The sequence below is a fragment of the Platalea leucorodia genome (genome assembly GCF_965183815.1).
Source record: "Platalea leucorodia genome assembly, chromosome: Z".
In the NCBI taxonomy this organism is placed as follows: Eukaryota; Metazoa; Chordata; class Aves; order Pelecaniformes; family Threskiornithidae; genus Platalea; species Platalea leucorodia.
Window position 1 is genome coordinate 94,146,381 of NC_138858.1, and position 27,225 is coordinate 94,173,605.

At 67.8% G+C, this 27,225-nt stretch overlaps 6 protein-coding genes across 12 annotated transcripts; 3 read left to right on the forward strand and 3 right to left on the reverse strand.

Moving 5' to 3' along the window:
* Positions 1-219: 219 nt before the first annotated feature.
* LOC309602890 (uncharacterized protein) lies at positions 220-4,446 on the forward strand. Of its 6 annotated transcripts, none has more exons than XM_082337006.1 (4): positions 365-558; positions 890-1,029; positions 2,147-2,343; positions 2,444-4,446. In XM_082337006.1, the coding sequence occupies exons 3-4, from the start codon at positions 2,161-2,163 to the stop codon at positions 3,359-3,361; spliced, it is 1,101 nt and encodes a 366-aa protein (XP_082193132.1). In that variant the 5' UTR covers positions 365-558; positions 890-1,029; positions 2,147-2,160; the 3' UTR covers positions 3,362-4,446. The 6 variants fall into 6 exon arrangements, with proteins under 6 accessions (XP_082193130.1, XP_082193131.1, XP_082193132.1 ...); XM_082337007.1 differs by having other exon boundaries at positions 896-1,029; XM_082337008.1 differs by having other exon boundaries at positions 455-545.
* A 1,461-nt stretch (positions 4,447-5,907) lies between these two features.
* Positions 5,908-7,584, reverse strand: LOC309602892 (transcriptional regulator protein Pur-beta-like; the record flags this gene model as incomplete). Its single annotated transcript, XM_082337013.1, has 1 exon — positions 5,908-7,584. One exon carries the CDS (start codon positions 7,582-7,584, stop codon positions 6,559-6,561), a length of 1,026 nt encoding a protein of 341 aa, XP_082193139.1. The 3' UTR covers positions 5,908-6,558.
* Positions 7,585-8,668: 1,084 nt separating this feature from the next.
* Positions 8,669-9,410, reverse strand: LOC309602901 (cytochrome c oxidase subunit 5B, mitochondrial-like). The gene is made up of 4 exons (XM_082337035.1): positions 9,289-9,410; positions 9,137-9,210; positions 8,954-9,053; positions 8,669-8,880 (listed from the first exon to the last, which is right to left on the reverse strand). Exons 1-4 carry the CDS (start codon positions 9,371-9,373, stop codon positions 8,768-8,770), a joined length of 372 nt encoding a protein of 123 aa, XP_082193161.1. The 5' UTR covers positions 9,374-9,410; the 3' UTR covers positions 8,669-8,767.
* A 991-nt stretch (positions 9,411-10,401) lies between these two features.
* LOC309602603 (uncharacterized protein) lies at positions 10,402-14,571 on the forward strand (the record flags this gene model as incomplete). The annotated part of the gene is made up of 6 exons (XM_082336263.1): positions 10,402-10,504; positions 11,902-12,197; positions 12,295-12,364; positions 12,496-12,566; positions 13,035-13,142; positions 13,306-14,571. 6 exons carry the CDS (start codon positions 10,402-10,404, stop codon positions 13,771-13,773), a joined length of 1,116 nt encoding a protein of 371 aa, XP_082192389.1. The 3' UTR covers positions 13,774-14,571.
* Positions 14,572-14,938: 367 nt separating this feature from the next.
* LOC309602893 (oxaloacetate tautomerase FAHD2B, mitochondrial-like) lies at positions 14,939-17,200 on the forward strand. Of its 2 annotated transcripts, XM_082337015.1 has the most exons (8): positions 14,939-14,962; positions 15,476-15,840; positions 15,911-16,127; positions 16,199-16,258; positions 16,340-16,502; positions 16,681-16,789; positions 16,870-16,957; positions 17,070-17,200. In XM_082337015.1, the coding sequence occupies exons 2-8, from the start codon at positions 15,656-15,658 to the stop codon at positions 17,130-17,132; spliced, it is 885 nt and encodes a 294-aa protein (XP_082193141.1). In that variant the 5' UTR covers positions 14,939-14,962; positions 15,476-15,655; the 3' UTR covers positions 17,133-17,200. The 2 variants fall into 2 exon arrangements, with proteins under 2 accessions (XP_082193141.1, XP_082193140.1); XM_082337014.1 differs by having other exon boundaries at positions 16,199-16,502.
* Positions 17,201-17,247: 47 nt separating this feature from the next.
* LOC309602876 (glycerol-3-phosphate acyltransferase 2, mitochondrial-like) lies at positions 17,248-24,626 on the reverse strand (the record flags this gene model as incomplete). The annotated part of the gene is given in 20 exon segments (XM_082336979.1): positions 17,248-17,364; positions 17,439-17,494; positions 17,620-17,673; positions 17,857-17,977; positions 18,054-18,182; positions 18,332-18,409; positions 18,520-18,668; positions 18,735-18,999; positions 19,102-19,172; positions 19,556-19,674; positions 19,766-19,851; positions 20,132-20,242; positions 20,354-20,560; positions 20,728-20,827; positions 20,988-21,157; positions 21,160-21,307; positions 22,211-22,339; positions 22,836-22,946; positions 24,201-24,274; positions 24,513-24,626. Coding segments are annotated over 20 exon segments (2,409 nt in total).
* Between the last annotated feature and the right edge of the window lie 2,599 nt (positions 24,627-27,225).

Sequence of the window (27,225 nt, forward strand, 5' to 3'; positions counted from 1 at the left end):
AGTGACGTGATCGCCGACCAATAGAAAGAGCCGTCCGTCTGGCGAGAGGCGGTGCCGGGCTGACAGACAGCTCGCGGAGCCAATGGAAGGATAGGAGCCTTTCCCGCCCATTCTCTCCCCCCGCCCCCCGTGTTGTTTGTTTGCGCGGAGCGGGGGAGGGGGCGGACGCGGCGCTGAGGGGAGCGGGGCGGCGGGGGGGGCTCGCCCGGTGCCGCCGCCGTTACAGGCGGGGCCCCGGCCCCTGTCAGGGCCGTCGGCGGGTCCCGCCGCGCCTGCCCGCTCGTGGGCCGGGGCCTCCCCGGGCAGCGGGGGCTCCTGACGGGGCCCGCGGCCTCTGTAGGCCGCAGGGCCGCGCCCCGTCCAGCCCAGGCCCTGTCATCGCCCCCACGGCCGACCGAACGGCTTGGGCCCGAGGCGCGGCCTGGAAAGGTTTAAACCTCGGCTACAAGCGGCTGTGATCGGCCCGGCCAGGCTGCTGCCCGTGCCAGCTGGCGTGGGCAGCACCGAGGAGGGGGGAATCCCTCCCCGGGGGCGCCGAGGCTCGGGTGAGCGGTGCCTGTGAGTCCTTCCCCGTGTGTTTTTCAGAAAATACAGAAATAAAGGCTGGTCCTGCCCCTTAGGGTAATAAGGGCAGCAGCCGCGGTAGCACAAGCCGTCCCTGCGGCCCCAGTAGCACCGAGGAAGGGTTTGGGCCGGGGCTCGGGGCACGGGGGGACATTGAGAGGCAGAAGGGGCAGTCGCTGGTAATGGCAGGGGTAAAATACGGCCAAAAAATGCCCAAAAAATTCCCGGTCCGGACTGTCGGGGGGGGGGGGGGGGGGGATGTTGGGGAAGAGCATGTCGCGGGAAATAAAAACCCTTGAATTTCTCTTGATGAGCCCCCTTCCAGCGTCAGATCGAACCCCATTTACGTGACGAGGTTGATATTATACGGGAAACTTCGGATTGTTAGAGAGCGAGGGCCAACAGGACAGGAGCAGCCTGGGGAGCTTAACAGGCCCTGGCTCGGCGGAGGCGGCGATGGAGCAGGTAGGGGAGCGCCGGGCTGGGAGGAGGAGGAGGAGGAGGAGGAGGGGGACGAGGAAGGCACCTTTGTCCCGGCCCGCCCCGTGCCTCGGTTTCCCTCCGGCGCCGGGCAGGGCTGGGGGGCAGCGGGCAGCCCCTGCCCCTCGCTGCGGCTGCGGGGGGCTGAGGGGCGCCCGGGCGCCCCCGCAGCTGCTCCCGGTCCCCGTGGAGGCAACGCTGCCTGCACCTGCCCCGCGGGCAGCAACTGCCGCCGGCGCCTGCTGCGCGCCCGGGCCCCGGCTGTCCCCCGCTGTCCCCGGCTGTCCCCCGCTGTCCCCCCGCGGGGCCGGAGCAGCTGCCCCCCGGCGTGCGGGGGACGTGCGGGACGGGGACGCTGCCAGCTGCTCCCCGAGGGGTGAGGGACCCCGGCCGGCGGGGACGCAGCCCCCCGGGACGGCGTCAGGCCAGGCCCCGGCCGCCTGCAGCGCGGCAGCGGCGGGGTTGCGGTGCCGCGGCGGCGGCGGCTCATGCGCAGGCGTTTCCCGCTCGTGTCCTCAGATGAGCCCGTGCCCGCAGGGAGCCGCAGAGCTAAATGCGGCGCGGGCTGCGGCGCCTGCGTCGCCGCACGCCGGCCGGGCTGCCTCGCTGCCGGGGGACGCGGCACGGGATCGCCGACAGCCCGCCCGGCGCAGGCCGCGCGCCGCGCACGCGGCCGCGAACACGCCACGCAGCCGTGCGCGCAGCACGTGTGCCTTACGCCTGCGCGCGCGCCTTGCCGGGCCGGTCCCTGCGCGCCGGCGTGAGCCGCGACACGCAACACGCGTGTGCCGCGCCCGACCCTCCTCCCCCCCGGGGTGCCCACCCCTGCGCCCCCCGCCTCTGGGGACCCCCCTGTGCCGCCCCGAACCCCGGGGACCCCCCTGCGTGTCCCCCGAGCGTCCCCAGGCCGCCCCACACCGCCGTGGGGCCACCGCTGACCCTGCCCACCCCGTCCCGGGGGACCCCCGACCCCCCAAGGAGCGAGACGGGGCCGGGCTGGGTTTTTCATTCACTTTTCCGCATACTTTTTATTTGTTACAAACATACAATTCTTTAAATATAGACTTGTAAAACTCCATTTGCAAAAATCTGCTACGGTAAGGAGTGCTCGCTAGCATGAGGAGTTCGTCACGTCGGGCGTCGTCTTTGCTAGTGGTAAAATCCAGGACCTGCCTTCGGCAACCGCCGGCCGCTCCCCGGCGTCTCCCGAAGCCGCCCCGCCGGCCGCAGAGGAAGGGAGAGGGGGGACGGGACCCCCCGGGCGCCGGCAGCCCCGCGCTGGGCCGCCTAAAGTGCATGGTTTGCTTTATTTTTTGTTTTTCTTTCATTAAAAAAATAAGAGGAATAAAACTTTCTTCTTTCGTCAAGGTACTTCGGGGTGAACGTTTTGGTCTCTCAGCAGATCGCGGCCGAAGCCAGTCCCGGCCCCGGCGGCTCTCGGAGGAGGACCCGGCGCTCTCCCGTGCCGACGTTCCACCCACCGGCGGCGCGTTTCCACCTCTGCCCGGGGAGAACCGCGTGCCGGGGACGGGAGAGCTGCCCGTGCCACACCCGCGCTCGGCCGCGGCGCCGGCGCTGCTCCCAGGCCGGAAGTCCCCGGGAACGCCGCGCTTTCGAGGCCTCGACGCCACCGGCAACGCCGGAGAGACGCCGGCGCGGGGCCTCCGCGGTCTCGCCGACGACCGCCAGCCCGACGGTCGCCACCGCCGCGGCGAGAAGCCGCCGGCGCCGCGCTCTCCGCCGGCCGTTCCTCTCCCGGCTTGGCTCGCCCCGAGATCCGCTCCGGCGCCTGGATTCGGGATCTCACGCCGACGCACCAAACACCCGCTCCGCTTGGCACAGGCACCGCTGGCTCGACCGGCTCCGCGAGGAAGAGGAGGGCGACGGCGCCCGCGGCCGAGCCTCGCCCTACGAGGAGCACCTCTCCGGGCATCCGCGGGGCCGCCGCCGCGCCGGCTCCCGGCTCCCACCGGGAACCCTCTCCTCTCCCGGCGAGCGCGGCGCCGAGTGTCTGCTGAGAGATCCCTTGTGCATCAGCTCAAGTACCGTCATCGCTCGCTCGCGCTCCTTTATTCTTTTTCTATTTTTTTTTCTATTTTTTTTTTTTTTTAAACTTTCTTTTTTAAAAGAGAAGCCGGCGAGGGTTGGGTTGTTTCTTTTTTTTTTTTATCGCCAACAAGAGAAACCGCCGCTCTCCCCGGCGCGGCAGCCCCGGGGACCGGCCGCCTCCCCCGCGCCGTCCTCCGCCGGCGGCGAGGGACCACGAGGGGATGCCCCTGCCCGGGACCCCAAAACGGCTGGAAACAAGGCAGGATAATTCCGATTTTCTTCCATATTTTTCTCTTGGGGGGGAAAATTGAAGCGGTTTTAACTTTTGACGGAGCCGCCGACGGCTCCCGGCTCTCGGCCCGGACGTTGTGGGTATTTACATCGATTTCGGGGCGCTATACAAGATTTACAAGATTTCTTTTTTTTTTTTTTTTTTGTACAGCGATAGTCGCGCTCTCAAACCGTCCCTTCCGGGGCAACAGAAATCTGGAAGCTCCAAGAATTTGGGATATTTTTTTCCCCCTTCTGGTTTTAAAAAATAAAAAAAAAAAAAAGCAATTTGCCCGTTTTCTACAGATTCCAAACCAAAAAACTCAACCGAATCTCATATATATACACACACACGCACATGTGTATATACATATATATAAGGGAACCACCAAACCCTCCGACCTGCCGCGCGCCGCCGCGTTCCCCGGCGCCTTCGGCGACGCCGAGGTCCCGTCCGTGGGGAGATCCCGGCGCCGGCGGGAGCCCGGCGCCGGCGTAACCGTCGTCCCGCTCTCCTCGGCGGCGCGGGGGGCTCCCCGCCGGCTCCCCCCTCTCGGCCCCGCGGCCAAACCGACCCCAAACCCCCAAAACTCACCAAACCAAACCAAAAGTCTCCCCCCGGCAGAAACGACCCGAGTCCTCGCTCGCGCCCGCGGCTCGTCCGCCCACCTCTCCGAATCGCTCTCGCCGGCCGCTGGTTCGCTTACAAAAGGTTAAAAAAACCCTTTTTTTTCTGATTTTTATCTTTTTTTTTGGATGTTTTTTTTTTCCTTGTTCTTGCTGCGAGATTTCTTCCCCCGCCGCGCTCTGGTTGCTGGAGGTGAACTGGAGCCGCGGGAGGTTTCCGCGCGCGGCCCCGCCGCTGCTCCGGCAGGAGACGGGGTTCTGGTGGCCGCAGCGAACGCCGGCTGCGCGCGGGGCCCCGCTTTTATGGGGTTCGGTAACCTTTTTTTTTTTTTTTTTTTGGCGGTATTTGCCTTTTTCCTCTCGCACGTATTTCCTAGGCGGCTGTCGAGCGCCGAGCCGGGCCGGCGGCAACCGCGCCGCTACCCCGGAGTAGAAAGGTAAGGCCAAACGACCGCAATTCAGCCAAAAAAAAAAAAAAAAAGAATATATATATATTTTTTATATATATATATATATATATATATATGATCCTCTTCAAAAATAAAAGGAGAGGTACCGCCTGCGTCTTTGCAACCGGCAGCCGCACGCCGGCAAGTCCAAGGCCGCGGAGCCGGGCGTCCCCCGGGGCGGCCGAGCGGTGCCGCCGTCTCCCCCGATCCGGCGCTGGCGGCGGCGCTTCGTCGTGGGCTTTCTGGTTTTCTGTTGTGTTTTGTTTTTTTTTTTCTCCGCGGCAAAGAACGGAAGGCGCGCGAACACAGAACGAGGACGCTGGGCGAATACAGCAGGACGTCACTGGAAAGAGCTGCCTGAGGGTACAAAATACAGTACGGACGCGGTCGGACATCGAGATAAAAGACTATTGCTCCCGTGAGAGTGAGGAAACCCAGTCCTTTGCGACGGAGAAGAATTAAAAACGGGATAAACGGAAGAAATTCGCGTTAAAAATCCCTTTAAAAAGAGCTACGGAGGCGAGGAAGGGCAGGACGGGGCTCGGAGGACGGACAGACGGATGGACAGACGACGTCCCCCGGGGCTCTGCCGGGTTTTGGGGCCAGGCGGTGGCGCGTCCCCCCCCGCCGGGCGAAGCCGAGGCGCTGCCGGCCGTTCCTCGCTTCCCGAGAAATACGGAGAGAGAGAGACGCCGGGATCCGCGACAATAAATTAAGGAGGCAGCTGAGATCGGAGGGCGGGCGGGCGCGGGCTCCCGAAAAACAGCGGAAAAAAATTAATTTAAAAAAAAAAAAAAAAAGAACAAAACCAAAAAAAGGTCCTAAAACGGGAGAAGCCGTCGGACAAGAAGACCTGCAACTTTGGAATGAAGAGCGATGAACCCCCCTCAGTTCAGAGTTCCCGGGAGAACGTGGCTAAAAAATTCCTTTCGGGAAAGGCCAGGATTGAGCCGATTGAGCTTAAAAACAAAAAAAAAAAAAATAAAACATTTGAGAGTGGAAAAAATCTATTTAATAGGAGAGGTGATGGCTGGAGGGGCCCCGCTGGCTCCGGCGCGGCGGGCCCGGGCGGCCAGGTGGGGGGGGGGAAAAAAGAGAAAAAAAAAAACCAACAACCAAAAAACCCCAAAACCCCCAAAACCACAACACCGAAGGCCCCGGCTGCCGGGGCGCGGAGTCCCGCTGGTGCGAGCGAGCCGCCGGCGCGAGGCACCGCGGGAAGGCGCGGGCTGGCTCCGCTAAGGGGAAAGAAAAAAAAAAAAAAGAAGAAAAGAGGAGAAGGGGCGGATTTTGGCAGCCGCGGATCCCGGCGGCGCCGCCTCCGGTGCCGGCTGTGCCGGCAGAACGGCGAGCGGGAAGGAAACCTGGCCGGGCCTCGCCGGTACGGAGCCGGCGCTCGCTGGAGGCCGCCTTATTTGGAGAGGAGGGGAAGATCGTGCGCCCCGTCGCGTTTTCCTTGTGCTTGGTGCCTGCGGGAGCCGGCCTCCCCCGCGCCCCCGCCGCCGGCGGGCAGGGGACCGGGGACGAGCCACCAAAGCCCAGAAAGTCTGCCGTCACGGTCGGGAACCTGCCGGCGTCGCGCTAGCTCGCGTGCGGGATCCAGTTCGGGGGCTGGAGTTGAGCAGTTTGCACCCCAAAAAAAAAAAAAAAAAAAAAAAAAAATTGGAAAAGGAGGGGGAAAACGAAAGGAGAAGGGAGGGGGGAGAGGAGAGAACGGACGTTGGTCCAGATGCGGCCCCCCCGCCCCGGCTCTCGCTTCCGAACGCTCCCGCTCGCCGCCTCCGTCGCTCGCTCCCCCCGGCGAGGCTCTCGATCCGCCGGGATGCTGGTTTCGATGGTGGGGGGGGGGGCCGCCGCGTCGGCGCGGGCCGGGATCCGGGAGCGGAGCGGGGATCCGAGCCCCCGGGAAGCTGGGAGTCCTCGGCGGGGGCCGGCGGCGGCTCGGCCCGGCGGCGGAGCGCGCGCCAGCGCGGAGGAGGGAGGGACGCGGGCGGCGTCGCGGTCGGGCCGGTTCCTCTCTCTCCGGCGGCGGGATCGGGGGGGCCCGGGGGGGATCGGGGCTTCGGGGGGGTTGGGGATGGGGGGGGGGGCCGGCGGCGGGGCTGAGGGCGGGGGAGGCTCAGTCGTCGTCCACGTCGTCGCCGTCGGAATCGTCGCCGGCGCCGCTGCCGCTGCCGGGACCCGGGGGCCCGGCGCGCCGGTCGTAGAGCTTGTCCCGCTGGCGGTCCTGGATGTCGCGCATCTCCTCGGCGTAGCGACAGAAGGCGCCGCCGAACTTGGCCCAGGCCTTGTAGGGGACGGTGATGGCGTTGCGGTAGGACGGCTTCACCTCGCTCACCCGCAGGAAGACGCCGTACTTGTTGCAGCCCACGTCGAAGAAGAAGCGCTTGGAGTCCACGGTGATGGAGGTGCCCTCCGGCAGCTCCCCGTAGAGCCCCCCGCCGCCCGGCCCGCCGCCCCCGGGGCCGCCCAGCTCGTCCTCCTCGCCCCCGTAGTCGTCGATCAGCTTGGCCAGGGCGTCGCGGAACTCGATCAGGCCCTGGGCGGGCAGGGCGATGGTCTGCCCGCTCTGCAGCCCGGGGGGGCCGCCGGGAAAGCCCCCCGCCCCGCCGGGCCCGCGGTTGACGGTCTGGCGGATGCGGAGGAACCGTCCCCGCTGGTTCTCCTTCAGGTCCAGGTAGTACTTGCGGTTCTCCCGCACCAGGAACTCGCTCTTGAGGGCGCGGCGGGGCCCGGGCCCGGCGCCGTCCTCCCCCGGGGCGCCGGCGGCCTGGGCCAGCTGCTCGGGGCTGGAGGGGCCCAGCTGGGCGTAGTGCTCGATGAAGTCGCCCAGGTAGTCGCGGAACTCGGCGGCCACCGCCATGGAGAGGGTGAGGCGGCTCTTGGAGCCCCCCGCGCCCACCTCGGCGATCTTCAGGAACCGGCCCTTGGCGTTCTGCTTCACGTCCAGGTAGAAGCGCTTGTTCTGGATGTCCAGCCGCTTCGAGGCCAGCTCCTGCGTCTCCTGCTCCGGGCCCGCCCCGCCGCCGCCGGACCCCCCGCCGGACCCGGACCCGGCCCCGCCGCCTCCGCCGCGGCCGGCCGCGAACCCCCCGCCGCCGCCGCCGCTGCCGCCGCGCTCGCTGCCGCTGTCCCCGTCCGCCATCTTGTCCGTCCGCCCGCCCGCCCCGCGCCGGCCCTTCCGCGCGCGCCGCCCCGCTTCCGGCGCGCGGCCCCGCGCCCCGCCCCGCCCCTCTGCGACAGGCGGTGACGTCACCGCCGCACTCCGCCGCCCCCCTCCCCCCGCCGAGTCACGTGGGGCGGGCAGGCCCCGCCCGCCGCGTCCCCGCGCGCCCTCTGCCGCCGACGGAGCCCCGCCCCCCGCCGCGCCCGGCTGTCAGTCACGGCCGCCGGCGGCTCCCATTGGCCCGCGCGCGCGGGGGGTGGGGCGGTGAGGCCCAGAGCCCCGCCCACCTCCGGCCCGGGGCGCGGAGGGAGGGGCAACGGTGGATGATGTCACGGCCGGCCAGCCTGGCGTCATCGGGAACGTCGGCGGCGGGAGGGGGCCGCAGCGGGGGTCTGCCGGCCCCCCCGGCAGCGCAGGGCCCCTCCCCGAGGGGCGCCGGGGCGACACCGGGCAGCACGGGGAGCCCCGGCCCCGCCCACCCCGGGAGGCGCCGCCGGGAGAAGGGGGCGGGGGCGGGGGGGGGCGACTCCGGTGCCGGCCGCCGGGACGCGCCGTGAGGAGCGGCGTCCGCGTGGGGGCCGGGGCCCCAGAGCCGGGGGCTGCTGGGCCTCCCCGCGGGGGGGGGTGGCGGGGCGGGGGGGGCCGCCCGCCCCCCGGGGGCCCTGACACCCGGCGGGCCCCCCCGGGCACGCGGGGAGGCCGCCCGGGGGGACAGCGGCCGGTTGCGGCCCCCCCCAGCGCGGACAGGCGGATGGACAGACGGACAGCCCCCCCCGCGGGCGCAGAGCTCCGTCGGGGGGGGACACCTCGTGTGTGAGGGGGGCTGTGACCCCCTCCGGGACCCCCGGGTGGGAAGGGGGGCCCCAAACCCGCACCCCAGCCCCCCCCAGGGCACAGGGACGGCGAGGGTGGGGTCCTCCCACCCCAAACGCTGCTCCAAGGTCTTGACCACCCGGGGGGGGGGGACGCCCCCTTCCCGCCCCCCGTGTCCCCTCCCTGCTGACGACGACAGCGACAAAGTCACACCCCCCCAACCCCCCCCGGCGCAGACAGAGTCGGGGTCTCCACACACAAACTCTTTATGGGGGTGACACAGAGCGGGGGGGCTCGCACGCAGAGCGGGGGGCTCAGCTCGGCCCGGGCCCCGGGGGCGCGGGGTCCCTCAGTGGGGCAGCTCGTGGGGGATCAGCTTGTAGTGGGCGCCGCAGGAGGGGCAGCGCTGGGCCTCCCCCTGGTGCAGCCAGAACCAGACGACGCAGCTGTTGTCCTCTTCGCCTGGGGGGAGGAAGAGGAGGGTGGGACGGGGGGACGGACGGGGGGGCGGAGGGACGGGGGGGCGCACACTCACAGACGCAGCCCACGATGCGCTTGGTGTTGATGGAGGGGACGAGGTTGGGGTCCTCCTTGGTGCCCGCGTAGCGCTTGGGCCGGAACATGCTGTAGGGGTCCTGGGGGGCCGGGGTGAGCGGCGGGCGCCCGGGCCCCGGCCCCCCCCGGCCCCGAGCCCCCCCCCCCGGCCCCCCGCACTCACCAGCCCCTTGTTCATGGCCTCCAGCACCTTCCGCTCCAGCCCCGTCGCCTGCTCCTCATCGCTGGCCAGGCCGCCTGCGGGGCACGGCGGTCAGAGCGGCGGGCCGCGGCCTCGCCCCGCTGCCCCCCCCTCCCCGGACCCCCCCCACTCACCGGGCACGGCGAGGCGGCGGGCGGGCGCGGAGGCGGCGGGCAGGAGCCGCAGGGCCGCGCTCACCCGCAGTAACCTTGAGGCCATGGCAGCGGCGGCGGCGGCAAACGGCGCTTCCGGGGGCGGGGGCGGAAGCGGAAGTGGCGGCGAGGCGCGCGACAGAGCCACGCCCCTCGGTCGGCGGGCGCGCCTCGCCCCCGGCAACCACGGCCCCGCCCTTGGCAACAGGCCCCGCCCCTGGAGCGGCAGAAGCCCCGCCCCGGGGGTGGAAGCCCCGCCCACAGGGGCAGAAGTCCCGCCCCTTGTGGGGCAGAAGCCCCGCCCCGGGGGCAGAAGCCCCGCCCCTGCGTGCGGCCCCGGGGGGCAATGGCGGGGCCGGGAGCCCCGGGGGGCCGGGGGCGATGTCCCCGGGGCCACGGGGACGGGAGGCCCCCGGGGGGACAGGGAGGGCGTCCCCGGGGCCGGGGGGACCGGGACGCCCCCGGGACGCCGGGGTCGCGCCACCCTGGAGGGGAGGAGGCCGCGGGGGGCGGGGGGTGACGGGGACGCCCCCCCCGCGGCTCCCCGGGGAGCCCTTCCCGGCGGGGCCGGCTGCTTACTCATCCCCACCGGTCCCTGCGCCGCTCGGTAGCGGCCCCGCCGCCACTTGCCCCGACTGACCCCCCCAGGGGCGGGGGGGGGGGGGCTGCCGCCCGCCTCCTCCCGGCGGGGGGGCAAAACCCGCCTTTTTTTACCCCATTTTAGGGCCACGCTGGGTTGGGCCCCCCCGTTCTCGCAGGCTGGGGTGAAGGGGGCACCCATGGGTGCCGCGGGGGCGGCCGGCGGGGAAGGGCGGGGGTGGTATTAAAAAATTAAAAAAAAAAAAAATAAAAAAATAAAAAAAAGAAGCAAATATGGGAAAAAAACCGCGGCCAAGCCAACCCCAAAGCGGTGGGGCGGGCGCGGCGGGGGGGCCTGGGCGCGTGCCAAGGGGGGAGGGCAGGCCGGCGGCGCAGGCGGCCCCGCGGCAGCGCCCTGGCGCTCACCGGGACGGCACCGGCCGCCGGCGGCCTCGCCCCGGGGCGCCCCGCTTGGGTCTGGGGGGGGAACCCCGCCGCCTTCCCCCCCCGCCGGCCATGGGCATCCAGGGCATGGAGCTGTGCGCCGTGGCCGTGGTCATCCTCCTCTTCATCGCCGTCCTCAAGCAGTTCGGCATCCTGGAGCCCATCTCCGTGGAAGGTAACCCCGCAGCTCCCCCCCGCTTTAATTAATCCTCAGTAATTAATGTAATTTTGTTTCAGCCCCCCGCCGCATCTCGGGGTGTCCCCGTCCTTCCCCCCGCCGGCTCGCAGGACCTGTTGGGCCCGTAAATGCTCCCCGTGGGGTAAAAGCTGCTTTTTTTGGGGTGTCTCCCCTGCCGGCGGAGGGTTTGGGGGCGAAACCCGGGGTTTCGGGGCGCGGGGGAGCCGGCAGCCCCCCGCCCCGCGCCCCGCACTTGCCGCGTCATGGCCCAGCCTTGCTCTGACCTTCCCCGAGGGGTTGGGCCGGCGCCAGCCCCCCCAAAACGCCCCGCCGAGGGGGTGCCGGGGACCCCCCGGCCCGCATCGACCCCCAGGCCCCTCCTCAGGGTGATGCGGGGGCCTCTGCGCCCCCGAGACCCCCGAGACGGGGTGACGGGGGGACCCCAGCCCTCAGCGACCCCCAGACCTCCCCGAGGTGGGATGGCGGGGGCCTCTGAGCCCACAGCGACCCCCAAATCCCTCCTGAGGTGGGCGCTGGGGCCCCCCAGCCCACACCGACCCCCAAAACCCCCTGAGACCGGGCGCTGGGGACCCCCAAGTCCTGCATCGACCCCAAAATCCGCCTGAGATGTGATGCTGGGGACCCCCAATCCCCCATCGACCGCCAAAACCCCCTGAGATGGGGCACCAGGGCCCCCCAATCCCCCACCGACCCCCAAAACCCCCTGAGATGGGGCACCAGGGCCCCCAACCCCCCCCGACCCCCAAAACCCCCTGAGATGGGGCACCAGGGCCCCCCAATCCCCCACCAACCCCCAAAATCCACCTGAGATGGGACACTGGGGACCCCCAAGTCCTGCATCGACCCCAAAACCCCCTGAAATGCGACACTGAGGACCCCCAATCCCCCATCGACTGCCAATACCCCCTGAGATGGGGCACCAGGGCCCCCAGTCCCCACCGACCCCCAAAATGCCCCCGAAACGGGAGGCTGGGGCCCCCCAATCCCAATCCCACCCCTTCATACCTCAGCAAACCTGGCTCGCTGGGAGACCCCCCCACGGCAGCACCCCAGGGTTTTCCGGGGCGTCCCTACCCATGCGGCACGGCGGAGCCTCTCCCCAACCCTGGCCCGGTTTTTCCGAGGTTCCCGATATCCCCGTCTCGGCGCTGAACGGGTCCACGGGGGCTTCCCAAGCTGGAATTATTAATGAGCCATCATTTATTAATTACCTTCCGCCAGGCCGGGCGCGGGCGGGAAGGAGCATTAGCGGGGTCAGGGTGAGAGGCGGCTCTGGAACGCTCCGCGCCCCGGGAATGTGCTGCCGGAGGCGGGCAGGGGTTCGGCGGCTCCGGGGAAACCCTCCGGGTCGGCTGGCTTCTCCCTCGGGATGTGAAACCCGGAGCGCCCTGGTTTTCCTCAAGCCACGAGGGGAATTTGGGATCTGCCGCTGGGTCAGGGGGGTTCGGTGTTAAGCAGGGTGGGATCCGGGCGGGAAAGAGGCCAGGACGAAGCGTGGAGAGGCTGCTGGAGCCGCGGGGGTCTTTGCCGGCGTCTCCCGGCAGACGGCGGCGATGCCGAGCTGGAGCTGTCGGCCGTACGGCACCAACCCGAGGGGCTGGAGCAGCTGCTGGCGCGCACCAAGTTCACCAAGAAGGAGCTGCAATCCCTCTACCGCGGCTTCAAGAACGTGAGTGGGGGGGACCCTCGCCCGGCCCCCACCCCCGGCGCTGGCGGGCGGACTTTGGTGGAGCTGGGGTTCACCGGGCGCCCGCTCTCCTCCCCAGGAGTGTCCCAGCGGCCTCGTGGACGAGGAGACCTTCAAGCTCATCTACTCGCAGTTCTTCCCCCAAGGCGGTGAGTCGCGGGGACCCCCAGGCCGGCATCGGGTGCCGGGAGGGGGCCGCGTCCGGAGGAAACGCCAAATCCCAATGCGGGTGCGTGCCGGGCTGGGGGCTTCACCGGCTCTCGCCTTCCTCCCCTCGCAGACGCCAGCACCTACGCGCACTTCTTGTTCGACGCCTTCGACACCGACCGCAACGGGGCTCTCTGCTTCCAGGTGAGCGTCCCGGCACCGCTTCCGCGCCCGGCTTCTCGCTGGGAAAAGCCGTGCCAGCGCCGCGCTCCTCGAGCCGCGGCCGGCTGTAAGCGTGCCCAGCGGCGTGATTCATCAGATCTCCCTCCTCGCCCGCGTGCGGTCGGGGATAAAAGCTCAGCGCAGCGGCGACGGCCAAAATCTTCGGACTTCTCGACGGCGGGAGAGTTCCAGGCACTGCGGCAGGGGCGGCTGGCGGGGGGGCCGGCGCCGGTTTTACCGTGGTGATTAAAAATAGCTACAAGCGAGAATAGAAACGGGATCAATAGGAAAAAGTCCCCCGGGGCATCCCACGATCGATGGCAGCGCCGCAGCACCGTTGGAGGGGGGCGAACGGCCGAGCCAGGCGGGACGTGGGTCCGTCCCCGGGGTCCGGGCGTGCCGGCGGTGCCCGTGGGACGTCCCTGCTCACGGCCGCGGTTCCTCCGGCAGGATTTTGTCATTGGCCTCTCGGTCTTGCTGCGGGGCACGGTGCAGCAGAAGCTGAAGTGGGCGTTCAACCTCTATGATATTAATAAAGACGGCTACATCACCAAGGAGGTGAGACGGGGAGCGGGGACGAGGACTGGCGGGGCCGGGCAGGGTGGGAGCATCGCGGGGGTGCCCAGAGAGGGACGGAGAGGGCAGACACGGGTGCTGGGGGACAAAAGTGCCCTCATTCGGAGGGTTCCTGTCACCCTGTCCCCGCTCTGTCCCCTCCTAGGAAATGCTGGAGATCATGAAGTCCATCTACGACATGATGGGGCGCTGCACCCACCCCACCCTGCGGGACAGCGCGCCCGCCGAGCACGTGGAGCTCTTCTTCCAGGTGAGGCCGTCCCGCGTTGTCCCCTCCCGGTGGCCACCAACACCCCCCGGGTGGCACGGGCCGGGGCCGTCACCACCGCCGGGGACAGGGACGTCCCCGCTGAGCCCCTGCTCTTCCCTTGCAGAAGATGGACAGGAACGGCGACGGCGTGGTGACCTTCGAGGAGTTCCTGGAGACGTGCCAGAAGGTGAGCAGCGCCGGGGGGGCTTCGGCCTCACCGCCATCCTCCTCCTCACTGCCAGGCCTCCCGGTCCAAGACATAACCCCATCCCATGCCAAAACGACGCGCTGGGGGGAGCGGGAGAGTTGGGGGGCGACAGCTCTGGTCAGCCCGGGGCCGACGGGGCACACGGGGGGCTCTGACCTCTCCCTCCCGCCCTGTCCAGGACGAGGACATCATGAGCTCCATGCAGATCTTTGAGAACGTCATCTAGCACCCGGAACTCGGCCCCGCCAGCGCCTTCCGCCAGCACCCGAGGGGAACTTTTTTTCCTACGATTCCAGGCAAAACGAGAGGTTTAAAGGAAAGAAGAAAATAATCCACCTGGCTCCCGGCACTCCGGTTACAAGAGACGAGAAGAAATACAGACGACTTTGCCGGTTCGTCCGCCTGAGCCCTTCCCGGCACGGCGCCGGGCCATGCCCACCCCGCAGGCCGGACAAATTTTGGGGGGCAGAGCCCCCCAGAAGCAAGGATCCCTCAGCCGCGGGTGGTGCAGGGGGCCCCGGGACGGGACCCTCCGGGGAGGGGGTTTCTGTATCGCAGCCGGGAAACGGCAGCAGCCGAAGGCCGAGGGAAAGCGGAGGAACCGCCTCTCCCCGCCATGCACCGCTTAGGGGGACCCGCAGCCAGGGGAAAGGCCGCTCCCCGCCCTCCGGCGGTATGAGGAGAGAGCGTTTATTTTCTAAATAAAAGAAATGGCGATGATGTAGGGATGAACCGTGCCGCCCGGGGAGCCGAGGGGGAAGCCAGGGCCGCGCACAGCCCCGGCAGGGCCGGAGAGGGCGACCCCGGGCCCCGGGGTGGTGGCGGCAGAGGCGGGACGCGGCCGGGAGGGTGATTTGGGTTATTTCTGCTGTTTTTCTCCTCTCAAACGGGCCGGGGAGGCCAGGCCGCGCCTCAGCCAGGCCCCCGCCCCGGCCCCCCGCCCCGGCCCGGCCCCCTCCTCCGCAGCCGCCTGTTGCTCGTTCACTCACTGCGTGTTTCCATGAAATAAAGGTGAGAAACACCTGCCTCGGACCGGCTCGCTCCCGCCGCGGCGCTCCGCCGGCCCCGGCCTCGGCGCCGTCATGGCGGCGCTGTCATGGCGGCGGGGCGCCGTCATGGCGGCCGCTCCCCGTATCCTAGCAACGCCGCTGCCCCGCCCCTCCGGCGAGGGGGAGGCGTGGCCGAGCGCCGCCGGCTCTCATTGGCGGCGAGGCCGGCGCGGCCCCGCCTTCGCCGCCCTCGCATTGGTCGGGCGGGAGGGGCGGGGACTCGGCGCGGCGGGGACCTTCACGCGGGTGGCGCGGGGTCGGCGCGTGCCGAGAGAGGGGTGACGCAGCGCGTGACGTAGGTGGCACCGGGATCCCCCGTGCCCCCCCCGCCCCGGGATCGGGGAATCCCTGGGATCGGGGGGGGGGGGGGAATCCCCTGGGATCAGGGGGATCCCTGGGATGGGGGGGGGATCCTCGGGACCAAGGGAGTCCCTGGCGCTGGGCTGAGCGGGATCGGGGGGGATCCCCTGGGACTGGGGGGGATCCTTGGGATCAGGACTGTGTGGGATCAGGGGGAGGGATCCCCCAGGGCTGGGGTTGCTGGGATCGGGGGGATCCCTGGGAGCGGGGCTGCGCAGGGTGGCAGGGATCCCCCAGGATCTGGGCTGTGTGGGATCAGGTGATCCGCTCCCCCTCCTCTGGTGTGCTGGGAGATCCCATCTCTCCCCTGGATCTGTCCCATGCTGGGATCCATTCCCTGCCGTGGGAGGGTTTCGCTGCCATACTGGGGATCTGCTCTGTGCTGGGATCTTCCCCCTGGGGAGGGATCCACCGGGGACCCTGGTGCTGGGATCTCCCTTCCCTGCAGGATCCCTCGGGTGCCGGATCCACCCCTTCCCCACGGCAGGGTGCCAGCCCCCCAGGATCGCTCCCCGTGCCGGGGGTCAAAGTCCCCAGCCCCACGCACCCCGGGGTGGGGGCCATGGCCAGTGCCGGGATCCACTGAGGGCAGGATCCCAAGGATCCGGTGGCCGGTGCCCGCAGGCGGATGCGGCTGGCGGGGGCCATGCGGCTGGTGCGGTTCCGGGGGCCCGGGGGGGCCGAGCCCCGGCTGGGGCTGGAGGAGGCGGCCGGGGGGAGCCTGGTGGACCTGAGCGCGGCGGAGCCGGCGCTGCCCCGCTCCATGCGCGCCTTCCTGGAGAGCGGCCAGGGCGGCCTGGCCCTCGCCCGAAGGTGGGTGCCCCTACGCCGGCGGCCGCGGCGCGGGACGCGGCCCCGGCGCTGAGCCCCCCCGGCCCCGCAGGGCGCTGGAGTCGGGGCGGCACCGGCTGCCGCGGGGGACGGCGCGGCTGCTGGCGCCCATCGGGGACCCGGAGAAGGTGATCTGCGTGGGGCTCAACTACCGCGACCACTGCCTGGAGCAGGACGTGAAGGTCCCCAAGGAGCCCATCATCTTCAGCAAGTTCCCCAGCGCCATCATCGGGCCCTTCGATGACATCATACACCCCGAGGAGAGCAGCGTGAGTACCCCCGCGCCGTGCCCCCTGCGCCGTGGGGTGCGGCCCCTCCGAGCCCCCGTCTTCTCCCGCAGGAGGTGGACTGGGAGGTGGAGCTGGCCGCCGTCATCGGGAAGAAGGGGAAGCACATCGAGGTACCCCCGCCCTGCCCCTCCTCCTCTCGGGGGTCCCCCGGGTTAAGTGAGACCCCGTTGTCACCCCCCCTCCACCCCAAGGAGTCGGCGGCGCTGGACCACGTCGTGGGCTTCACGGTGGCCAACGACGTCAGCGCCCGGGACTGGCAGATGAAGAGGAACGGGAGGCAGTGGCTGCTGGGGAAAACCTTCGACACCTTCTGTCCCCTGGGGCCGGCTCTTGTCACCAAGGACGCGGTGGCAGGTGGGGACAGGACGGGGACAGGACAGGGACTCTCCTGGCTAACGTAGGAGGCAGCGGGCGCCAAATTTGCCCAAAAGCATCCACATTTTCCTGTGGTGGGGGGTTCCCGGCAGCGGGGGCCCCGCGGCGCTGTCCCCATGTCCCCTCCCAGGGTGACGCGTCCCCTCTGTCCCCGCAGACGTCCACAACCTCAGCATCCGCTGCAGCGTGAACGGGCGGCTGATGCAGGACAGCAGCACCAGCCAGCTCATCTTCAGGCTGCCCAAACTCATCGCCTGGGTCTCCCGGTAGGCGCCGACGGCACCCCACCGCTCCCCAGGGGCTCAGGGGGTGACGGCTGTCACCGCCTGTGTCCCCCCCACCCCAGGTTTGTCACGCTGGTCCCCGGGGACATCCTCCTGACAGGAACCCCTCCTGGCGTGGGGGTCTTTCGGAAGCCCCCCGTGTTTCTTAAGGTGAGGGAAAGGGGGGGCTGCAAATAGGGTTGGGGGGGGCAGAGCGGGGACATACAGGACCCCGCGGGGGACAAGGCGACGGGGGCTGCCAGCGTCCCCCTGCCCCTCGCAGAGAGGAGACGAGGTGCGGTGCGAGATCGAGGAGCTGGGCGCCATCTGCAACAAGGTGGTGTGAAGAGGGAGATGCCAAATCTCACCCCGATTCGCCTGCCTTCCCCTTCAATAAACGCACGAGGCCGGTCGGGTACCTGCTCCCAGGTTTATCGGCACCACGGCGGCCGCGCCGGCGCCTACGGCTGGGTGAACTGCTGGATGAAGGCTTCCAGCTTCTCCCGGCTGGCGCGGGAGCGGAAAGGCTGGGCGAGGTGGAGCAGGGGGCCGGCGGGGGTCCGCGCCTCCTCCAGCACCTGGGGAGGGAGAGGAGCGTCGCGGCGGGGTAGTTCAAGGTTGGGGGGGCCAGCAGAGCCTCGGGGGTACTTACCCCCATCTCCTTGAAGGTCTGCAGGGAGCTCAGGGCCAGGCTCCTGTTGGGGGGCTCTGGAGGGAGAGAAATCCCCAAGGGAGCACCCGCATCCCACCCTCCGGGCACCCCCGGCCCGGCTTTTGGGGGTGCTGACCCCAAAGCGGGAGGGAGGCCCCGTCCGCCCCCCACCCCAACTCACCGAAACCGTCCTCCTCGGCCAGGAACTGCAGCAGCGACTCCACGCAGGCGGCCTCTGGGGTTGGGGAGACAGGAGGGGGTCAAACCCCAGCTCCCAGGGGGGCACAGCCCCGCTCTGGTCCCGGTGCAGAGCCAGGGCTGACAGGGAGCTTCGGCTGTGCCTCAGTTTCCCCCAGAGCCAAGCCAAGTGGGGCTGGTGGGGTCGGAGAAGCGGTTGCCCAGGCCCAGGGGGTCTTACCAGGCTGGGGCCAGCTGGGTCGGTCCAGGAAAGCCACGGCTCTGGCGTAGGTCCTCAGCACGGGGCTCAGGAGCCGGCAGAGGAAGAGGAGGAAGCCGGGCGAGCCCTGGGGCTCCCTGAGCTGGACGGGGGAAGCCAGAGTTTGGGGAGACCATCCTCACCCTGCCACGGGGGCAGCCGGGGGACACCCCGTGTACCTTGAAGCAGCGCTTGGGGACCTCGTCCTCGCTGTCACTGTCGCTGTCGGTGAAGTCCGTCCCTGTCCAGGGCCGTCGCTTGCAGAAGGGCCGTGGGGCCAAGTCGCAGACCCAGCGCTCGCTTTCCGGCTGTGGGGACAAGCCAGGAGCGGGGACCTTTGATGCCACCCCGCAGGGACCCCGGTTCCTCATCCCCTTCCCAGCTGGGGCCGGAGGGCGCAGCAAGGGCTGAGCTGCTCATCTGCGGCGCGGGGAGGGGGTCCCGGCGGGGCGCCCACCTCTTCGGCCTCCAGCAGCCCGCAGAGAAGGAGCTTGTCCACAATGTCCTGGCTCCGGCAGTCCAGGGGCTGGCAGGGCTGAGGAAGAGGAGGAAAGGGGCTGGCAGGGAGCTGGATGTCCCCACGGGCAGCGGTGACAGGCCACTTCCACGCGATGGCAGTGCCACCCCGCGCCGCCAGCCCCTCACCTGGAACCCCAGCAGGTTTGGGGGCAGCAGCCGGAGCAGCTCCAGGGTCTTGCGGTGCAGCTCGTCCTGGCTGAGCACGATGCCGGAGGGTCCGATGGTCGCCCCCAGGAAGGGCAGCATCTCCAGCAGCAAGGCGCGGATGGCGCAGGCTGCCAGGAAAACGGTGTCACCGATTCCCCCCCGCCGTCACCGATCCCCCGCGCCTCGCTCCTCACCTCCCACCGCCTCGCTGGCAAAGACAGGCAGGATGGCAGCGCTGTGCTGGCCCAGCTCCCTCAGGGCCTCCGCCGAGGCCTCGGGGACCACCAGGACGTCACCGAGGGGGGAGAGGTGGTAGAGGGCGAGGCGGGCTCCGAGCAGGACGAGGCTGTGCCGCACCAGGGCACGGAGCTGCCCCGAGAAGCCCACGTCGCGCTGGCGCAGCAGGATCTCCTCCAGCAGCCAGGCGAAGTCCAGCATCAGCCGGGAGAGGAAGACGCCCTGGAGGAAGAGGAGGATGAGCTGGCCCCCTGCATGGCGGGGGTGGCTCTGGAAGTCTTCCTCCAAAGGAGGCGGAGGAACCTGGACACATCCTTGTCTCACCTCCCGGTGCTTGTGCAGCAGCAGCGCGGACGTGATCCCCACAGCCATGACGGCGGAGCAGGCAACACCATCTGCCAGGGAGCCAGAGGCGCTCGTTAGCCATCAGGGGATTAGCCCCCCGCCCCGAGCCCGAAGGGGAGAGAAGGCAGCGGGGGTGACATCCCGAGGGACGTCACCCAGCGGGTGCCGGGCCGCTTTACCCCCCTGCCAGCCCCCGGTTGCCTACACTCTCCCTTTCCAGCCGGGGAACAGGCGCTGCCAGGCAGCCATCACCCCGCCGCCTGCATCACCGCAGCGCCCCAAAATAACCGGTAACGGCACAGCCGCCTCCGCGCCGGTGAGAGCGCGAGGGGCGACCCTGGCAGGACCAGGTGAGCGCGGCTGAGCTGCAGCCCTGCGCGGACAGGCAGACGGCGGGAGGACAGACTCCTGCCTGCCCCGGCAGACCCCTCACCGCTCAGGGAGTGCAGGCCAAGCTCGGTCACCAACATTTCCTCTTCTGCCTCCAAGCCGGCGGCTGTTGCGGGGCCAGGACCCCAGATCTCTGCTTTCTTGCCATCCAGCTGGCTGGGCCTGGAGAAAATGGGGTGAGAGGGGTGAGGAAGCGGGGCCGGGAGCAGACATCGGAGGCGAGACGCTGCCCCGAGGCTCGGCTCCCGCTTACCACGTGCCAAGGATGGTGGGCAGCAGCAGCTCCTCCAGCGGCTTCCCCTTGCAGCTCTGCCTGACGAGGTTTGTGGCCGCGAACTCCTGGGAAGGAGGACAAACGAGCCTGTGGGTGCTCGCAGCCCTCTGCGCCAACGAGCTGACTCGGTCCCTTGGGTCCCCAGGGCCCACGAGCACTGCCCCATTGCCCCAGCAACCCCCCAGCTTCCCCTAAAGGTGGGCTCACCAGATCCCCTGGAGAACACCGGATCCCCTCCAGCCACCCCAAAGCCCTCAGTCCAAGCCGCCAACATCACGGCAATAAACCCTCCAGGGCCGAGACGGATCCAGCCAGGGGCCCCGGCTGGAAACCCGGCTGCCGTACCTGTAAGGAGAAGGGCTCGGCGAAGTCCACCCGGGCGCAGCCGCGGTTTCGGCACGCAGCCCAGCACGCTGCCCAGAGGCACGCACCGAGGCCGAGGGGCTGAGCACCGTGCTAGGAAGAGAGGGGACCAAAGCGTTAATGGGGTGATGGCGGGCAAGCGCCGCTCCCCAGGGACACACCGAGCCATTTGGGTGCTGCACCCACACCGGCAAGACCTCTCACCGCTCCTTCCCGGTGCAAACCGCCGGGGACCACGTCGTAGGCGATGCCCACGGGCACCAGGAGGACGTCGGGGACGGCGCCGTCCCGCACGGCTCGGTAGACCAGGGCCAGCCACTCGCGGGCAGGGGCGGAGAGGCGCAGGGCGACGGGGGGCTCTTCCAGGAAGATGAGCAGAGGCTGTCGGCTCCTCAGCACCTCCTCGACGTACTGGTGGGGGAGACGGGGTGAGGCTGGGGGTACCGGCGGCACCCTGGGGATGCACAGCCAAAAGGCTTGGCCAGCCTGGGGTTGAGACACCCCTGGACGCCTTCGCCGAGCGCTTTCGGAGCTCGGGGGGATGTTTCATCCCTCCCAGCACCCCAGGCTGGACCTACCGCGGCCAGGACAGCCCCCCGGAGCCCTTCGTCCCAGTCACTCGGTGTCTGCTCCATCCTTGAAGGCAGGAAAATCCCTCCCAGGCGGCCGAGCAAGGCTCTGCAGGGGAAAGAAGACACCACTGGCACCCACCTTGCACAGGGCCACGTCCCCCCCAGCTCCCCACGCCGGCTCAGGGGCTTTGCAAGCGCAATTCCCTCTTGCATATACAGGGAGCTGGCCACGTGCCGGGCTCCAGCGGGCATCTGCCGTGCCTTACCGGAGGCGAGGGCTGCAGGGCTGGCCGCCCACCGTCACCCTGGGCACCCCCAGCCCCTGGGAGAAGAGGAGGAAGGACAGGAGCAGCCCATCCAGCTGGGATTTGTGCGTTGAGAGGAAAACCAGCGGCACGCCGGGCTGCGAGGAAGGCGGCCAGGGCTCAGCGCCCGCTGTGCCAACAGTGAGGCGCGGGGTCGAGCGTGGCTCGCTGGGCTCCCTACCGTCCTGGTGGCCCGCAGCACCATCTCCAGCTGCCCTCGGTGGAGCTGCACGCTGAGGAAGAGGCGGTTCAGGAGCCTGAGCAGGGCCCAGCTGCACAGCCTGCAGGAAAACAAGCAAGTGAGCAGCCCCGCGGGGGCCGTGGCTGCCCCCAAGCCCCCCCCGGAGACCTTACCCAGGCCACCCCTCCCTGCCTCAGTTTCCCCATCCAGGCAGCAAAGGGGGTTGCATGAGACAGCTCAACTCGAAATGTCACTTCTCAGCTCCCGTAAAGCAAATAAACAGCTTTATTATAAATTAAGTTAAAACATTAAAGGCTGGATGTGACAAGACCACCCCCTTCTCCCCCCCGGCAACAAAAGCTGAAGTCAATTACCCCTCCATCTCCCCGTCCTCCCGCACGCTGTTTACGGGAAGGATCCGAAGGCTTTTATCCCCTGGGTAATTTCTTCCCTTTAAATACTTCAGACTGCTCAGAGGGTTCTTTTATTACAGCTCAATCAGACAAGCAATTAGGCTACAATGCAACCTTTAATTGCCAATTTCTCAATGACAGGAGGAAAAAAAAGAGAGGAGAGAGAGAAAGGAAAAGTTCCCTTTTGCTTTGCTTTGATTTCCATCCTCCCAGTGGTTTTTTTTTTCCTCCACTCCGGTGTCAGATTCCAGCTCCCTGGAAGAAATTGGGGGAAATATCCCCAGGGAGCTGCGCGGGACCCCAGGGGCTGCCTGTCCTGCCGGTGTAGCCCTGGGCAACCTGCACACGCGTCCCCCAAAGGATCCCCGTGTCTCCCCCAAAGGCTGGCTCGTGGGAGCGAGGCACCGAGCCACCGCTGAAAGCCCATCTGAAGGGGCTTAACGCACAAGTTCAGAGCATAAGAGACCTGGAGTGGAGGAGAGGGACTGGGAATGCCCCATCCAGGAACCGGGATCCCTCCAGGTGGAGATGGGAGATGCCCATGAAGGGGGATCCGCACCCACAACCCTCCCCGGAGAGAGAGCGCAGACCTCAGCATGAGAAGGGAGAGCGGGGCCTGGATTTCGGCCAGGATCTGGAGTGCTTTCTCCTTCCACCGCCGGTGGGACTCGCCGTCCCCTCTCGAGCCACGGGTCTGGCCGGTAGCAACATCCCGTACCCTGCGGAGAGGGGACGGAGAGGAGGTGGGAAGCAGGAGGCAGAGCGAGGGCTTGAAAAGCATTCTGCGTTACAGTAATTACAATGTACCGGCTGCGGCCTCATGCTGCGTAATTAGCGATGACAACGAGTTAGGTGACAGTTGCCTGACAAGGCCACGTCACCCCAGACACCGCGTGCTCTGGACCAGGCAAGACTGGGAGAGCCTCGGCAGAGCCTGGAGAGCCGGTTCCCCACTGAACTGGGGCACCAAACCCTCTCTGGGGGTGCTGAGCCCGGGGGGAGCGGCTGCAAAGCCCCTTCCTCGGGGGGAGCTTGTGGGAAGGGTGCAGCAGCGAGCAGGAGCTGGCGCGTTTCTTTCCGCCAGGAGCTGACAAGTGCATCCCTCGCTCCGGCGACCAAACGGGATCCCGCAGGATTGGGGGATGAGGCTGCAGGAGCTGGGTCCTGCCAGGGGTGAAGGTGACCCAGGGAGTCCCTCGGGCTGCTCCCACCTACCTCTTGCTGCGGCAGATCCTTGCCGGGAGGTCTCCAGGGGTGTCAGCAGGAATCTTCCAGTCCCAGACAGCGAGGAAACCACAGACCCTTCGGACGAGCCAGCCCCGGTACCTGGGCAGGGAGGGAGACAGTCCCGGTGGTTAGGGGCTTTCCCAGGGTGCTCGGCCTCCCTCAAACCAGCTGTTGGCAAGAATTTGAGGTTTTTCCTCCCTGTTTTACAGCTGGGAAAATGGAGGCACCAGCAGAGTGATGCTCCCGGCCACCCCGGTCCTCACAGCATCGCTCCTCATGTGAGGAGGAAACCTGAAATTGCTAAAAACATGCAGAGGATGCTGCAGAGGTCCCAAATCGGGTACTTTCCCAAATCTGCCCCCAAATCAGAGCTAGGCAGCACCTGAAAGGGACACAAGTGAGGTTTTAGATATCACAGAGCGTGCAGCAACCCAGCGAAAGGGCTGCAGGTGGCCGGAGAGAGACACGGGAGCTTCAGACCTTCGTCTTCCCGCTCGTGCTCTCAGCCACCCATCACCGGGCTCTTTTTAGCCATCCCGCAACTCCCGAGTCGCTGCGAGTGGAGATGAATTATTCAAATAGTTTGAAAGCTGGAGCTGGGATATTTCAAGCTGAATGGAGTATAATGACCCGATTTGGAAAAATACAGCACAAAATTGCTAAGCCACCAGGGACCGCTCAGAAAGGGGAGAGGAACCGAAGGAGTCCAGCACCTCCGGAACAGAAAATATAGCAGGCATTTGGCAAGGAAAGGGGTCCGGGGCTCCACGTCAGCTCCTCGGCCGGAGGAAAAGGCTGGTTGACACCAGCTGGAGGTCTGGAGTTAGGGCCCATGGGGAGGAGGAAGAGCAGGAGGGGTTGGGGAAGAGGCCGTTTCGCCTTTCCCCGGGGGCCGGGAGCCGGGCTCGCTCCAAGCGCTGCGTGCGTGAGCTTGTCCTTGTGCCGAAGCCAGAGAGAAGGAGAATGCCCCCAGCCCCCCCGCCAAGCTCTTCCCAACAGCATCAAGATACCAAGCTTTGTTTAAAAAAAGAAACAACCCCAAATCCTCGACTCTGTGGCCGACTTCTCCTCTCAGCCTGAGCGTGACAGTAGCCAGAGGAACAGACCGAGCCCTCTCCTCTCTGCCAGTATTAACACTCTGCGCTCGGAGATGCAGCTTCCAGCCTCTCAAAATATAATTAACGTAACTCCTTCTTGGACTAATTAGGGAGCAAGGATGATGGAGAGGTGTCCCCATGCTCCTGCAGCCGGGGAAGGGATTTCCACAGGGATTCAGACAAAAGGGAGTATAAAACCTGGGAAAAAACGTGGTTTGCCCAGGGCTCCCCGGCACAGAGCTCGTCCCGGCCTCACCGTGTGTCCTCCTCCGTCACCCGGATGGCGTCGCGGAAGCCGAGGGAGGAGAGCTGCTTGTGGTAGAAGCCATCCTGGAAGGAGAAAGCGGGGTCAGCTCCTAGGGCAGCAGCGGGTCTGCCTTCGAAGGAGGACAGCCCGGAGAGGTGGGGAGGCTTCAGCAGTGCCCGCCCTGCTCCAGCCCCCAGCCCTCCCGCCGGGCACACGGGACCCTTCGGATGGGCCTTGTCCCCTTCACCAGCATCCTGGCATCCCAAATTCCCTTCCCAGCCAGCTCTGCAAAGCCCAGAGCTTCCAGGCCCATGCTCTTACCCAGCTCTTCGGGGTGCAGGTCTGGCAGCAGTGCCCCGAGAACGGACGGTACTTGCCCAGAAAAGGGATGAAAATTTCCAGTTGCTGTCCCGAATCGCAGACCCAGGTTTTCATCTGAGGAGGGAAAGAAAGACAGCGGGGAGGGAGGGATGGCACAAACCCTGGAAATGCCAAATGTTGGTGAATGCTCCCCGAAACACACTCGCACTGCGGGGAAAAGTCCCGTTACTGGGCTTACTGGGGAGAAATAAAGCAAATTTATCTGGGATCAAAGGGGCAGCCACAAAGGGGAGACTCAAGCTGGTTTCCCCTCCGAGGGGACGCTGCCCACCTCTCCGGCCAAGGAGTCGCGTTCGTTTCTCCGCCGCTGCCACCGGAGGAGCGCGGGACCCGGATCCGGTGGGATCGGCACCCCGAGGGGCTCGGGCAGCCGGTTCTGCGCAGGGGCGAGCTCTCGGAGACGCCTCTGGGGAGACACGGGCAAGGGGGGTCAGCGAGAGCCGGGGGACACGCGGGGAGACCCCAGACCCCTCGTCCCCATCCCGCCTGCAGCGACCGAGGCCGGCAGCGAGCGGGAGACCCTCCTGCCACCATAACTGGAGCCATGGGGCAAGGGGCTGACGCAGGATGGGACCCGCAGGGTGCTGGGGAGGAGGCGCCGAGCCCCTCTCCCCATGTCAGGCCTTTGTGGGGACGGGACCTGCTCCTCGGCGGGGAAATGGATGGTTGATAGCACAAAAAGAGAGGGGAAAAAATAAAATAAAAAAAAAAAACAACCCAGCAGCCAACGCGCCAAAAGCCCTCGGGAAAAGAATTTATTCTTCATAATCGAGCTCCGGTGCTGCTACAATTGACTTTTCCCTCCCACACCCTCCTCCCCTCGGCAAGGAGATGCCAATCTGTACCCAAAAACCCCGCAGCGCCCGTGCAGCCTGCCCGAAACGCCCAGATCCCGACCCCGGCATCGCCCACCGGCGCTGGGAGAGGGGCTGCTTGTGCGGGGGACCCCGCGAGGCATCAGGGGCTTTTAAATCACGTCAACCCCTTCCCTTTCTTGTGGGGTAGTTTTAAGGAATGTTATTCCCCCCAAAAAAGAGAGGAGGGAGGAAAACAAAAATAATCTGGTTTTTAAAAGTTGCTGGGGGGTGTAAAGGAAAGGGAGGATGGAGAGAAGGTTTGGGACCCACGGGGAACCCCCCAGCACGAGGCTGCAGCCGGATTCCCCGGGGGTGCTCGCGGCGCCCGGGGATCGGAGCGTCCCCTCGGTGCCCGTCCCTGTCCCCAGGGAGTCGCCCACCGCCGGGACCCACTGCCGCGGGTGGGGGGACGGCGCTGGCAGCCCCCGCTGTGGGGCCGGGGCGGGGGACGTCCCCAAACCGGGGGGGAAGAGGCGCTGGGACGCTGGGGGGTCCTGGGGAAAAAACCAAGCAGAAGCCAGAAATAGACAGAGAGGCTTGGTCGGACAGCTTCGGGCGGGGGGGGCTGCTGGTGGAGGGACACCCCCGGGGGCCCACGGGCCCTATAGGGTCTGGGGGGGGGGGGGGTGTAAAACACCCTACAGCCCCTATAGAGCCTTGGGGGGGGGGGGGGTAAGACACCCCACAGCCCCTATAGGACCGGGGGGGGGGGGAAGACACCCCACAGCCCCTATAGAGCCTTGGTAGGGGGGTAACACAGCCCACAGCCCCATAGGACCTGGGGGGCGGACAGCACACCCCACAGAGGCCCCAGACCCCCTACGCAGCCTCGGCAGGGGGGTAACAGAGCCCCCGCCCCACGGAGCCCCGCCGCCCGCTCCCGCCGCTCTCACCCGCCGCAGGCCCGGCCGCTGCGGCCCGCTCCGCCCCCGGGGGAGCCCGGCCCTGCGGGGCGGCGGGGCCCGGACGGGCAGCCCCGGGGCCCTTTGTCCGCAGCCCTGGCACCCCCTCGGTCCCCATCACCCCCAGCGACATCAGCCCCAAACCCCATCCCGGGGTCCCAGCCCCGTCCCAGGTCCCCATCACCCCCAGGGACATCAGCCCCAAACCCCATCCCGGGGTCCCATTCCCAGCCCAGGTCCCCGTCACCCCCAGGGACATCAGCCCCAGCCCCGGTCCCCAGCCCCATCGCCCTTGGGGACATCAGCCCCAGCCCCAGTTCCCAGCCCCATCACCCCCAGGGACACCAGCCCCAGCCCCAAACCCCATCTGGGGGTCCCAGCCCCATCCCAGGTCCCTGACACCCCCCGGGACATCAGACCCAGCCCCATCACTCAGACCCAGCCCCAAACCCCATCCCGCGGTCCCATTCCCATCCCAGGTCCCCGTCACCCCCAGGGACGCAGCCCCAGCCCTGTCCCGGGGTCCCAGCCCCTTCCCAGGTCCCCATCACCCCTGGGGACACCAGCCCCAGTCCCAAACCCCATCCTGGGGTCCCGTTCCCATCCCAGGTCCCCGTCACACCCGCAGACACAGCCCCAGCCCTGTTCTGGGGTCCCAGCCCCATCCCAGGTCTCCATCACCCCCAGGGACATCAGCCCCAGTCTCCAGCCCCATCGCTCAGCCCCAGCACCCCAAACCCCATCCTGGGGTCCCATTCCCATCCCAGGTCCCCATCACCCCCAGGGACACAGCCTCAGCCCTGTCCCGGGGTCCCAGCCCCTTCCCAGGTCCCCAACACCCTTGGGAACATCAGCCCCATCCCAGGTCCCTGTCACCCCTTGGGACATCAACCC

Excerpts from the sequence above, each read along its gene's own strand:
- LOC309602890 (XM_082337004.1), top strand. The coding sequence starts at position 2,161 with ATGAGGAGTTCGTCACGTCGGGCGTCGTCTTTGCTAGTGGTAAAATCC. Across the intron at positions 2,344-2,443 it reads TGGGCCGCCTAAAGTGCATG|CAGATCGCGGCCGAAGCCAG; the intron begins GTTTGCTTTATT and ends TTGGTCTCTCAG.
- LOC309602901 (XM_082337035.1), bottom strand. The coding sequence starts at position 9,373 with ATGGCCTCAAGGTTACTGCGGGTGAGCGCGGCCCTGCGGCTCCTGCCC. Across the intron at positions 9,211-9,288 it reads CCGCCGCCTCGCCGTGCCCG|GCGGCCTGGCCAGCGATGAG; the intron begins GTGAGTGGGGGG and ends CGTGCCCCGCAG. Across the intron at positions 8,881-8,953 it reads GCGCATCGTGGGCTGCGTCT|GCGAAGAGGACAACAGCTGC; the intron begins GTGAGTGTGCGC and ends TCCTCCCCCCAG.
- LOC309602893 (XM_082337014.1), top strand. The coding sequence starts at position 15,656 with ATGCGGCTGGCGGGGGCCATGCGGCTGGTGCGGTTCCGGGGGCCCGGG. Across the intron at positions 15,841-15,910 it reads GGCCTGGCCCTCGCCCGAAG|GGCGCTGGAGTCGGGGCGGC; the intron begins GTGGGTGCCCCT and ends CCGGCCCCGCAG. Across the intron at positions 16,958-17,069 it reads AGCCCCCCGTGTTTCTTAAG|AGAGGAGACGAGGTGCGGTG; the intron begins GTGAGGGAAAGG and ends TGCCCCTCGCAG.